Genomic DNA, 13,421 nt, shown 5'->3' on the forward strand with positions numbered 1-13,421 from the left:
AAACAAAGATAATTCTGACACAAGGCGGGCTTGAAGTAGCCCAGATCCTGATCCCCAAAACCCCGCGTCACAACAGGATGTGGTGCACAAGAGGAAACTCACAGATACAATAAGAGAAGGATAACAGACTCACCTCTGTCAGTTCCTCATCAACCTGTTCCCTTAGGGATTTGGTATAGGCATCACAGATGTTGGTGAGACTGACATAACCAGTGAGCCCATGGGGCAACCCAATGACGAGTTCAAAATCAGTCACTTCCTTCACACAGCCGAGCAAGAGCATCCCAACATTCATATCCTGGTGGCAAAGGGAGGAATAAATCAACCAACAAAATTCAAATCAGACACAGTTTTGTCATGGAGTTCACATGTAGAATCTGAAATAAATCAACTCGAGATCCTCTATGATCGCTGTGAACCTGATGTTGGCATCTCTTTTTTATTTATTCACACTCCTAGCTAGACCAGCATTTATTGCTTATTCCTGATTTTCCACAGGGCAGTTATAAGTCAACCACTTTACTGTGGATCTCAAGTCTCATGTAGGCCAGACCAAGTAAGGATAGCCATTTCTCTCCATAGAAGGACATTAGAGACTAGATGGCCACCAAGCAAAGTAGGTGATGGTCACAACCGAATCTGCATTAAAAAGAGAGGAATGAGTCAATCTCACTGACGTACATGTATAACACCTAAACACTCTGCTCTAAAGCTCAGCAGGCAGAGGAAAATGAGAAAATGCAAGGTTAGGGCAGTGTCAGGAAACTTTATCACATACAAGTCTACTGATTGAGACTGTAACCAGTCATGAAACTTCTCTACTCTCAAAGAGATGTACACAAACAAAACAAATAGGTATTATAGACAGCCGGAAGGACCCAGGACAGTTGTTCAATAGCCCCTATTCACAGGGTTCACTGAGATGATCCTTTTGGTTTGTCACGACCAGTTACGCCTTGATTTTTAGTTGAAGTGTGAGGTGCTGGAAAAGCACAGCTGGTGAGGCAGCATCCGAGGAGCAGGAGAATCGAAGCTTTGAGCATAAGCTCTTCATGCAGGAATTCCTGATGAAGAGCTTGTGCTTGAAACGTTGATTCTCCTGCTCCTCAGCTGCTGCCTGACCAGCTGTGCTTTTCCAGCACCTCACACTTCAACTCTGATCTCCAGCATCTGCAATCCTCACTTTCTCCTACTCCTTGATTTTAAGTCAGTTTTCTCTCCAAAGACGCTGCCAGACTTGAGTGTCCAGCTATTTCTGTTTTAGTTTGTTTCATATCTCTGCCATTCGCAATTCTTAGTTTTAGTTTATTACTCTTTGATCTTCCTTCTCATGGTATTTTCATTTACCTGCAGGAGGCGCGGAACAAATTATTCACAACTTATGAAGTATCTGATTTATTGCTTTGGAGCCGCAGCTCACAGCAACTGAAGAAGGAAAATAAACTGGTTTTCTACAGGCTTGATGTATTTTATTTACTGCAGAGAAAATGACAGTTTTTCCTTTTTGAAGGTTCAATGGATTCTGCCTACTATTCACACTCATAAGGTGTCCAGCTACCTAGGAGTGAAACAATTGTTAACAGACAGACGAGCTCGGTCATTGACAGTCCACACACCAATTAACTACATCCAGTCGGCTGAATCTCCCTTCGTATATATGGCCAGGCTCCGCCTCGTCCACACTGCACTGCTATCACAAACAGTAGTGCAAACAGCCCTTACAAACATGTGGCAGGGAACTCACTTTTACAATGTGTAGCTCTCCAACAACGTTTGGCTTTTCTCAATTCAGTCCATAATCAAAAAATAAAAAGATATGGTCTTCATACAATTATGAGGGCCTAAAAACAGAGATGGCTGAAGTGAACTGGCAAATCAGTTTCAAGGACAGATCAATAGACATACAGCGGAGGGAATCATCATCTGAGGGTAAATAAACAAGTTGAAAGGTATCGTCAACTGTAAAGACAAATCATAATTACACAAGGATGAGTGTCAAGATAGAAAATTGGACAGAATATAAAACCACAGCAAAAAATAACTAAAAGAAAAAATAACTGAGGAGGAAAAATTAGAGTATGAGAGAAAGCCATCCAGAAATATGAAGACGGTTAGTAGGTGCTCCCAAAGATATTGAAAAATGTTAACAATCTGAGCGCTGATCCTACAGAAAGCAAATCTGGAGAAGAAATAACGTAAAAACATAGGAGATGCGGGAAATGAACTGACCAGGCATTTTGTATCTGTCTTTGCTATACTGAATACAAGTTACATGCCAGAAAAAGAAATATTCAGGAAACGGAAAGGAGGGAGGAATGCAAGAAGTTAGATATTTAGCATGGAGGAAATGGTTATAAACTGCAGGCTGACAATTCCCAAGTCCTGACCTACTTCATCCTTGGGTCTTCTGAGTGACTTACGACACAAATGTGCAAAATCCCCTAAATTTGGTTCAGATTCTATTAGATTGGAAAATAGTGTCATAACTCCTTTTTTAAAAAAAGGGGGGGTAAACTGAAAGTGGGAAACCATAGGTCTGTTAACATGTAACATAGGAAAAATGTTAGAAGTTAATGCTTATACACTCTATTAAAGGAAGAAAAAAAAACTGGTCAAAAGGCAAAATGAACGGCACTTAAATTTGCACAGATTTCAAAACAAAATATGTGAATTAATGGCAAAAATGGAAGTTAATGAGTTTGAGCTTCAAGTCATTACGGAGTAATGGCTACAAGAGATCAAAGCTGGAAATGAAATTTTCAAAATGACATGCAGGAAGGAAAGGATGTTGAGGAGTGTCATTGGTACGAGATATAGTGAGTGCATAGCAAGAAATTATCTAGAATCAGATGGATCTATATTGACAGAGATAGGAAAAAAGGGAAAGATGGCACATTTGGGAATAATCTACAGACCTCTGAATAGAAACTGTGATTTTGTTCAGTGGCATACGGAGTGACAGGCTCGCACTCCGTATTCATGTTTGCTTTTAATGATCATTCTCGGCAGTGCAATGTTTAGCTACGAAGTTGAAAGTAAGGACTGCAGATGCTGGAGATCAGAGCTGAAAATGTATTGCCGGAAAAGCGCAGCAGGTCAGGCAGCATCCAAGGTGCAGGAGAATTGACGTTTCGGGCATAAGCCCTTCTTCAGGAATAAGGAAGGTGCGCCAAGCAGGCTAAGATAAAAGGTAGGGAGGAGATCCAAGATGGCGGCGACTCAGCAAGTCTGAGTTTACAGTGCTCTTCCCAAAACCTGGGTAAAGTGAGTTACTCACCCCCACCACACTTACCAAACCACCCAAAAACATTTTCTAACCTTAATTAGCTGTTTACTATTATATTTAAGCAGTTTAATATTAAGTGGATAATGAGTAAACCAAAGGGATCCCGCAGCTCTCAGAAAACAAAGACCCCTCCCCCACCCTCCTCTCCTCCTGCTGCAGCTGATGTAAAAACAGGCCTTGAAGAGATGATTGCCAGGCTGGAAACGACACTCGTCAATTTCATCGCAGAATCCAGACAGAGATGGAACTCATTCGAAGAAAAGTTACAAAAGTACAGCCAGGCTCTGGAGGAATTACAGGGCCGAGTGAAGGGGGCGGAGCTAAAGGCCACGACCTCCGAGGCTGCAGCACAAACAGCTGCAGAACAGGTGCGAGCTCTGGAGCAGAGAGTCCGGGCCTTTGATATCTACATGGATGACCTGGATAATAGAAATCGGAGAAAGAATATCCGTCTTCTGGGCCTCCCTGAACAAGAGGAGAAGGGACAGTTAGTAGTATTTCTGGAGCGATGGTTGCCCCAGCTTTTAAACCTGGGGGCTGAAACTGACCGGGTAAGGGTGGAGTGGGCCTACCGGGTCGCAGTACGCGGATCTGGCCCAAACCAGCGCCCACGCCCGGTCCTGTTCCGGCTGCAGAGTTATAGGGAGAGGCAGATACTCCTGGATGCCTCCAGAAAGCTTGGAAAGGATCCTAAAGCTATGATTCATGAAGGATCCAAGATTATGTTATTTCAGGACTTCTCCCTGGCTTTGGCACGAAGGAGGAAGGCGTTTGATGATGTGAAGAAATGTCTAAGGAACTTAAATATTCAATACACCTTACGCTACCCAGCGACGTTATGCTTTAACCACGAAGGATCCGAGTATAATTTTAGATCACCAGAAGAGGCTAAGGAACTTTTAGACTCGTTTAAATAAATCATAAGAGACAATTTATGTTGGCTTGCCTCTTCCACACTCCGTGGGGAGAAATGGATATTTGACTCTACTTTACTTTTGCTTCTGGGAGCAGGGTTGTCTTCCCTTGCTATTTTATGTTATTATACTTAACTGTAATTTGTTGGAGTTGTAATTTTATAGTTATGTGTGTTTGTACGTGGCATTGATGCTATCAGATATACTCAGGTATGGGTGGGGAGGGGTGGGGGTGGGGCGCTCACTGTTAACTCTAGCTCGGTATTATATCTAAATCCTATTAAGGAGCGCCCGGGTCAAGGGTGGGACACTGTTTGGGAGAGGATATGGTGGACCTTTAGAAAGGAAGTAAGGCCCCCTGAGAATAAGGGGGAGGATCTCCATTCAAACGTTTTTTTTTGTTCTTATTGTTTGGAAATAGTTTCCTTTTTATTATACTGTTATGAGTGTATTAGAGAACATTTTTTCTTGTTTGAAGGATGTAAGTGACTCAACTATACACTCTGGATAATTGTGGATTAGATTAGTAGTTAACTGAGTTTCATTGTTTTTCTTTCTTCTTTAGTATCATTCCTTTGAATTTTGATGATTATATATTTAAGATCTATTTTTATATTAATGTTTGTGCTTGAAAGTTCTGTTTATTTTTGTAAATCTGTCAAAATATTAAATTTCTAATAAAAATATCTTTAAAAAAAAAGGTAGGGAGGAGGGACTTGGGGGAGGGGCATTGGGAACGCGATAGGTGGAAGGAGGTTAAGGTGAGGGTGAGGGTGATAGGCCAGAGAGGGGTGGGGGCTGAGAGGTCGGGAAGGCGGTGCTGAGTCCAAGGGTTGGGACTGAGACAAGATGGGGGGAGGTGAAATTAAGAAGCTGGAGAAATCTGCATTCATCCCTTGTGGTTGGAGGGTTGCTAGGCGGAAGATGAGGCACTCTTCCTCCAGGCATCGTGTTACCAGGGTCTGGCGATGGAGGAGGCCAAGGACCTGCATGTCCTTGGCGGAGTGGGAGGGGGAGTTAAAGTATTCAGCCACGGGGCGGTTGGGTTGGTTGGTGTGGGTGTCCCAGAGGTGTTCTCTAAAATGTTCCGCGAGTAGGCGGTGTGTCTCCCCAATGTAGAGGAGGCCACATCGGATGCAGTAAATAATGTGTGTGGAGGTGCAAGTGAATTTGTGATGGATATGGACGATCCCTTGGGGCCTTGGAGGGAAGTGAGAGGGGAAGTGTGGGCGCAAGTTTTGTATTTCTTGCGGGTGCAGGGGAAGGTGCCGGGAGTGGAGGTTGGGTTGGTGGGGAGTGTGGACCTGACGAGGGAGTTGCGGAGGGAGTGGTCTTTCCGGAACGCTGATCGTGGAGGGGAGGGAAATATATCCCTGGTGGTGGGGTCTGTTTGGAGGTGGCGGAAATGACAAAGGATAATATGATGTATCTGGAGGTTGGTGGGGTGGTAGGTGAGGACCAGTGGAGTTCTGTCCTGGTGGCGATTGGAGGGGCGGGGCTCAAGGACGTAGGAGTGGGAAGTCGAGGAGACGCGGTGGAGAGCATCATCAATCACGTCTGAGGGGAAATTGCGGTCTTTGAAGAAGGACGCCATCTGGGTTGCTCGGTATTGGAATTGGTCCTCCTGGGAGCAGATGCGGTGGAATATGGGATGGCGTTTTTACAGGGGGCAGGGTGGGAGGAGGTGTAGTCTAGGTAGCTGTGGGAGTCAGTCGGTTTATAGTAGATGTCTGTGTTGAGTCGGTCGCCCGAAATAGAAATGGGGAGGTCTAGGAAGGGGAGGGAGGAGTCTGAGACGGTCCAGGTAAATTTGAGATCGGGGTGGAAGGCGTTAGTAAAGTGGATGAACTGTTCAACCTCCTCATGGGAGCACGAGGCAGCACCGATACTGTCATCGATGTAGCGGAGGAAAAGGTGGGGGGAGGTGCCAGTGTAGCTGCGGAAGATGGACTGTTCCACATATCCGACGAAGAGGCAGGCGTAGCCGGGGCCCATGTGGGTGCCCATGGCCCCACGCTGATCTCTGCCCCCACGCCCAACCCCGCCCCCACGCCCTCTCCAACCTCTCACCCTCACCTTAATCTCCTTCCATCTATCGCATTCCCAGCGCCCCTCCCCCAAGTCCCTCCTCCCTACCCTTTATCTTAGCCTGCTTGGCACACCTTCCTCATTCCTGAATAAGAGCTCATGCCTAAATGGTCGATTCTCCTGCTCCTTGGAAGCTGCCTGACCTGCTGCGCTTTTCCAGCAACACATTTTTCAGCTTAGTTACTAAGTTCCCAAGTTCAGGAATTCCACCTTTTCTCCTGCCCTCAACTTTTCTTTCAAAAGTCTACTTTAAATTTCCACTTTCGACATCTGCTCCAAGCTCTCTTCAAGTGATTTTATTTAAAAATCAGGTATTCCTTGGTAACCATCACCTTCTCGCTTTCTATCTATGGCTTGGTCTCTTAAGATTAAGGGCAACCTTAAGAGACCAAGACACAAATCGGAAGCAGGACAGAACACCAGTGCTTCACCGGCTGCTCACTGATGATGTTACCCAGCATGGTGACGAAACATCTGAAAACAATCCTGCCAGCTCAGTGAGCAAACTCACAACCTGAACCCCTCATGATTTTATAAACCTCTTCGGTCACCCCTCAACCTCCTATGCTCCAGTGGAAAAGATCTGAGTCTATAAAGCTTATTCTTTTACCTCAAACCCTTAATTCCTGGCAAAATCCTGCTGAATGCTTCTGAACCGTCTCCACCTTAACAATATCCTTCCTATAACAGAGCAATCAAAATTCTATATAGTACTCCAGAAGAGGCCCACCAATGTCCTTTACAACCTCAACACCTACACTCAAAGGTCTGAGCAATGAAGGTAAGTGTGCTAAATGCCTTGTTAACCGCTCTGTGTGTGGCACAAACTTCAAACAATTATGGACTTGAATTCTTAGGTCTCTCTGCGCTACCACATTACCCAAAGCCCTACTTATAATTATACAAGCCCTGCCCTTGTTTGTTTCACTGAAATGCAATATCTTGCATTGAACCAAATTAAACTCCATCTGCCACTCTTTAGCGCACTGGCCCAGTTATCAAGATCTCTTTGTAATCTTAAATAACCTTCTTCACTGTCCAGTGTACCACCAATCTGGGGGTCATCTGCAAACCTACTAACCATGCATTCTCATCTAAATCACTGACACAAATGACAAACAAAAGTGGACCCAACACTGTGTTAATGATCATCACATTCTCCTAGACTCAGCTGCATTTATGTACCTTGAGGGAGAGACACTGTGCCTTGTTCCTTTGATTTGTTTGTGATGTACCACCATTCTTTGTCTTCTGTTTCTTTGCTTCTACAGGGATTGATTCTTTCTTCTTTTTCTGTTTCTTTTTTACATCATCATCATGCATCTGGAAGCAGAAGAGGTACAGCATGTATGTGAGATATAAACTGAAGCTCCATTCAAACAGCCTCCATCAAACACTCATAGGATAGTACAGCATGGGGTTAGATAGAGAGTAAAGATCCCTCCATACTGATCCCATCAAATATTCCCAGACAGATATAGCATGAGATTAGATACAGATAATGAGAAGTTAGCTAGAATCATTAAAGTGGATAGCAAGAGTTTTTACACATTTTTTAAAAATGAAAAGATCGAGTGTTGGTCCATTAGAAAGTGAGAATGGGAAGTTAACAGTCGACAATGAGGTAATGACAGATGAAATGATTAAATATTTTGCTTCTGTCTTCACCAAATACTATACAAAAAATGTTCCATCATAGCAGTAAGTCAGGAAGGGAAGATGGTGGAAGAACTTAGAGAAATTACAATTACGAGGGAAGTAGTGTTAAAACCAATGAAGCTGCAGCTGACAAGTTTTCAGGTCCTGATGGACTTCACCTTTGAACCTTGAAAGAGGTAGCTAATCAGCTACTGGATGCCTTGGTGTTAATTTTCCAAACTTCCCTCGATTCAAAAATGCAAAGTGGCCAATGTAACTCATCTGTCTAACAGGAGAGGGAGTAAGAAAACAGGAAAGTATAGCTAGTGATCTTAATGTCTGTCATGGAGAAAGTGATGGAATCAATCATTAAAGGGATTATAGTTTCACACTCTGAAAATCTCTTGTTAATTGGGAAGAGCCAACATGGTTCTGTCAAAAGGAAACTATGTTTAACCAATTTATTGGAGTTATTTGAACAAGTACCACACGCCATAGATAAAGGAAATTCTGTAGACATGCTAGATTTGGATTTCCAGAATGCATTTCATAAGGTGCAAGGTCATAGAATCATATAGATGTACAGCACGGAAGCAGACCTTCAGTCCAACTCATCCATGCCGACCAGATATCCTAAACTAATCTAGTCCCATTTGCCAGCACTTGGCCCATATCCCTCTAAACTCTTCCGATTCATATACACATCCAGATGCCTCTTAAGTGTTGTAATTGAACCAGCCTCCACTTCCTCTGGCAGCTCATTCCAAACAGCACCACCCTCTTGTGTGAAAAAAGTTGCGCCTTCAGTCCCTTTTAAATTTTTCCTATGCCCTCCAGTTCTGGACTCCCCCATCTCAGGGAAAAGACCTTGTCCATTTACCTTATCCATGCCCCTCATGATTTTATAAATCATTGTAAGGTCACCCCTCAACCTCCCAACACTCCAGGGATAACAGCCTCACCCTATTTAACCTCTCTCTATAGCTCAAATCCTCCAACCCTGGCAGACATCCTTATAAATCTTTTCTGAACCCTTTCAAGTTTCACAACATTCTTCCGATAGGAAGGAGACCAGAACTGCAATATTCCAAAAGTGACCTAACTACAGCCGCAACATGATCTCCCAACTCGTGTACTTAATACTCTGACCAATAAAAGGAAAGCATACCAAACTCCTTCTTCACTATCCAATCTACCTGCGATTCCACTTTCAAGGAGCTATGAACCTGCAGTCCAAGCTCTCTCTGTTCAGCAACACCTCCCAGGACCTTACCATTAAGTGTATAAGTTCTGCTAAGATTTGCTTTCCCAAAAGGCAGCACCTCACATTTATCTGAATTAAACTCCACCTGCCGGTTCTCAGCCCATTGGCCCATCTGACCAAGATCACGTTGTAATCTGAGGTAACCCTCTTCACTGTTCACGACACAACCCTTTCAAATTTCACAACACCCTTCTGAAAGGAAGACTAGAATTACACAAAATGCTCCAACTCCTATACTCAATGCTCTGACCAATAAAGGAAAGCACACAATGCCTTCTTCACTATCCTAGCTACCTTGTCATTGTGGAAAAATGTTCATAGAGAGTAACATAATTTTAACAGAAGATTCTGGCTAGCAGAAAACAGTATTCATAAATTGTTTTAGTCTGATTGGTAGGATGTGACTGGAGTCCTGCAGGGATCTGAGCTGCAACCTCAACCTTTTACAGTTTAAATCAATAATTAACATGAGCAGAATGAAGGTATGGTGACAAAATTTGCAGAAGGCAACAAGATAGGTGGGAAGATAAGGAAATTGCAGACGGATATAGATAGGGCAAAATCTGCCCATGGGGTATAATGTGGAAAAAAAGTGACTTTGTTCACTTCAACAGGAAAAATGAAAAAGCACTTTATTATTTAAATGGAAAGCAAGGACACAATTCTGAATTGCAGAGGGATTTATTATTTTGCTGCACAAGTCACACAAACATTTGTATGCAGATACAACACAATCAAGGCGGCAAATGGAGTGGTATTATTTATTATAAGGTGAATTGCATACAAGAATAAAGATGTTATATTTCAGTTTTACAGGGCATTAGTCAGACCTCATCTCAAAAACTCTGTGCAGTATTGTTCATCTTATTTAACGGAGTTTTGTAAATGCATTGGAATTGGTTCAGAGGAGGTTTACTAGATTTATAACTGGAATGAGAATACATGGATAGTCTGGGCTTGCTTCCATGGCATTCAGAGGAGAAAGGGGTTGATTGAAGTGTCATAGAGTCATAGAAATATACAGCACGGAAACAAACCCTTCGGTCCAACACCCAATCTAGTCCCACCTGCCAGCACCCGGCCCATATCCCTCTAATCCCTTCCTAGTCATATACCTATCCAAATGCCTTTTAAAATGTTGCCATTGTGCTAGCTTAAACCACCTTAGGTCTCTTTTATATCTTTCCCGTCTCACCCTAAACCTATGCTCTCTAGTTCTGGACGCCCCCACCCCAGGGAAAAGAGTTTGTCTATTTATACTATCCATGCCCCTCATGATTTTGTAAACCTCTTATAAAAAGGTCATCCCTCACCCTCTGACACTCCAGGGAAAACAGCCGCAGCCTGTTCAGCCTCTCCCTATAGCTCAAAATCCTCCAACCCTGGCAACATCCTTGTAGATCTTTTCTGAACCATTTCAAGTTTCACAACATCTTTCTGATAGGAAGGAGACCAGAACTGCACACAATATCCCAACAGTGGTCTAACCAATGTCCTGTACAGCCGCAACGTGACCACCCAACTCCTGTACTCATTACTCTGATCAATAAAAGAAAGTGTACCAAACGCCTTCTTTTCTATCCTATCTATCTGTGTATAACATCCTGAATTGTCTTGAAAGGGTGAACACTGAAAATATGTTTCTTTTTGTAGCTTAATCCGGATCTAGGGGTTTGCCATTTCAGGAGAAATGAGAAAAATTCTTTCCTTTCAGAAGGTGGCCAGGGTGAGTCAATGAATATTTTTAAGACGAAGATGAATAGATTCATGTAAGGCAGGGAACTCCTTAGAGATGATAAGATTTGGAATTTAAAACGCAAACAGATCAGCTATTTATTGAATGATGGAGCAGATTCAAGGAACCAAGTGGTCTATTTTTGCTCCTATTTCATATGGTGGTATACACAGTGCCCATCAAACACACCTACTGCAGCAAGAGCATGGGTAAAGCTCCATTTATACTGCTTGCACACTTCATGCTCTCTATAAGAAGGAAAGCAGTATCTTAATTGTTGATGTTTTGAACATTTGAAACTGAAAGGTTGGTCTGAATAAAGTTATCTAGAATTCAAAGTATTTACTGATTCAACAGTCTGGCCCCAAGGACACATACCCAGGCATTTTCAAAATAGCCAATACCTGAAGGCAACATATGACAGGCATCAGAAAGAACCCGAGTTATTTGATCTTCATTTTGCCGCAAACAGCAAAATATTTCCTGTAATCTGGAATTTTGCTGTTGACTTCTAACCGCAACTGTGTGACACTTACCTTAAACAGGTTTTCATCTTCCACGCTCCTCTTCACCTTTTCCCTAGTGGGATTTCTCTGCACCCCTCCACGAGGGAAATCCTTATCCATTGCAGCCATTTTTGCAACCTGCAGAAAGAAGTAAGAATATCTTATAGTAGTAACAGTTCAGTGGGAAAGGAAGGGTGAAGGCTTTTTAGATGGGGTGGAGGGTTTGTTATGAGACAAGGCCCCACAGATGAGGTGAGGAGCAGGTTAATACCAAAACAGAGAGATTGCTGCAGATCTAGCAACATCTGTGGATAGAAAGCAGAGTTAAAATTTTGAGTCCAATTATCATTCAGAACAGATAATAGCTAGGAAAAGGACAAAGAGTGAGAGGACAAATGGATGTGGAGCCCAGAGAGGGAGAAAAACAAATAGGAGGACTAAAGGAATAGTAATAGTATGCTCAAGATAAAGAAAAGTTGATAATGGGGACAATAAGTGGATGAAAGTGGATTGGCTGTGCTAAAAGCAGTCCCTATCATGATAGGGTCTGGGATGTAGGGATGGGTAAAGGATGACATTGAGTTTCAAACACTGTAGGGGACCCACATGGAAAATGAGATATTGTTCTTCCAACTTGTGCTAAGTCTTGCAGGAGTAGTGCAGCAGGCTGAGGCAGAAGTGTTGGCCACGGTATATGAAGTGGTGGGCAATTGGAAGTTCAGGGTCAGTTTTGTGAACAGAAAGTAGGCATTCTGTAAAGCTGTTGTCCAGTCTCCATTTCATCTCCCCAAACACAGATTGAGTGAAGTGCAGGTAAGTCACTGCTACACCTGGAAAGTGTGTCTAGAGCCTTGGATAGTGAAGGAGGGTGGAGATAAACAGGTAGGTGTTACAACCTTCTGTAATTGCATGGAAAGATGTAATGGGGTTGTTGGAAGTGGAGGAGGAATGGATCAAGGTATCCTGGAGGTTATACAAAACACTGACCAGGGAGAGGAGGACAAAACAGGCTTGGTGGAGGCATCCAGCTGGAGGTTGCGGAAATGGCAGATTTGGGTGCCTATGGTACAGATGCTGGTGGACTGGAAAGTGAGTAAAAAATGATGTCTGCAGATGCTGGAGATCACAGCTGAAAATGTGTTGCTGGTTAAAGCACAGCAGGTTAGGCAGCATCCAAGGAACAGGAAATTCGACGTTTCGGGCATGAGCCCTTCATCAGGAAGGGCTTATGCCTGAAACGTCGAATTTCCTGTTCCTTGGATGCTGCCTAACCTGCTGTGCTTTAACCAGCAACACATTTTCAGCCGGACTAGAAAGTGAGGACCGGTGTAGGGGAGAGGAGGGATGAGGCAGAAGTGTGGTAAATAGCTAAGGGCCACAGTGATGGGGAATGCTCAAGACATTTCTAAGCTGATCACCCACTGACTCCAGATGATAGTCCAACAAGTTTATTTGGAAGTACTAGCTCTCAGAGCGCTGCTCTTTCATCAGGTGACGAAGGAGCGGCGGTTTGAAAGCTAGTGCTTCCAAATAAACCTGTTGGACTACAACCTGACGTTGTGTGATTGTTAACTTTGTACACCCCAGTCCAACACTGTCCCCTCCACATCACTGACTCCATCAGACAAAGACTATAGGAAGCAGAACAACTGGAGGAGGGGGTGATCACATGAACGACATCACTCACAATGTTTGATAATACGAACGTTACCGTCAGTGACTCTGAATCTGCTGAAACCGAACCCACGATCATTCACATGGCCATCGCCATGACACTAACCTCCGGAAACGTTCACTGCCTCCAGACAACTACTTCCGGCGACACCCGTTGATCAGTCATTTCCGCCCCGCACTCAATCGACTACCATCTTGGATGCAGCGCTTACATTTGACGTCACGGGGCGGTATGATAACAAACAGCCAATAACAACCGAGTCTCTCCGGTGACGTTAGAGATTGACAACCGTGCTGCCCAACTGGCACCGTGGGA

General features: G+C 43.6%; 1 protein-coding gene across 4 annotated transcripts in view; it reads right to left on the reverse strand.

The window, feature by feature from the left end:
* Positions 1 to 13,231, reverse strand: part of pdcd11 (programmed cell death 11) — a 59,692-nt gene extending 46,461 nt beyond the window's left edge. For 3 of the 4 annotated variants that reach the window (XM_060842179.1, XM_060842176.1, XM_060842175.1), the window contains exons 1-4: positions 13,119 to 13,221; positions 11,462 to 11,569; positions 7,474 to 7,611; positions 134 to 298 (exon numbers count right to left, since the gene is read on the reverse strand). In XM_060842179.1, the coding sequence (XP_060698162.1) occupies positions 134 to 298; positions 7,474 to 7,611; positions 11,462 to 11,569; positions 13,119 to 13,184 (477 nt within the window). In that variant the 5' untranslated portion in view covers positions 13,185 to 13,221. Of the gene's footprint in view, positions 1 to 133; positions 299 to 7,473; positions 7,612 to 11,461; positions 11,570 to 13,118 lie in introns of all 4 variants that reach the window. The other variant, XM_060842178.1, reaches the window with a different exon arrangement.
* Between the last annotated feature and the right edge of the window lie 190 nt (positions 13,232 to 13,421).

The sequence above is a fragment of the Hemiscyllium ocellatum genome, chromosome 22 (assembly GCF_020745735.1).
Source record: "Hemiscyllium ocellatum isolate sHemOce1 chromosome 22, sHemOce1.pat.X.cur, whole genome shotgun sequence".
NCBI lineage: Eukaryota > Metazoa > Chordata > Chondrichthyes > Orectolobiformes > Hemiscylliidae > Hemiscyllium > Hemiscyllium ocellatum.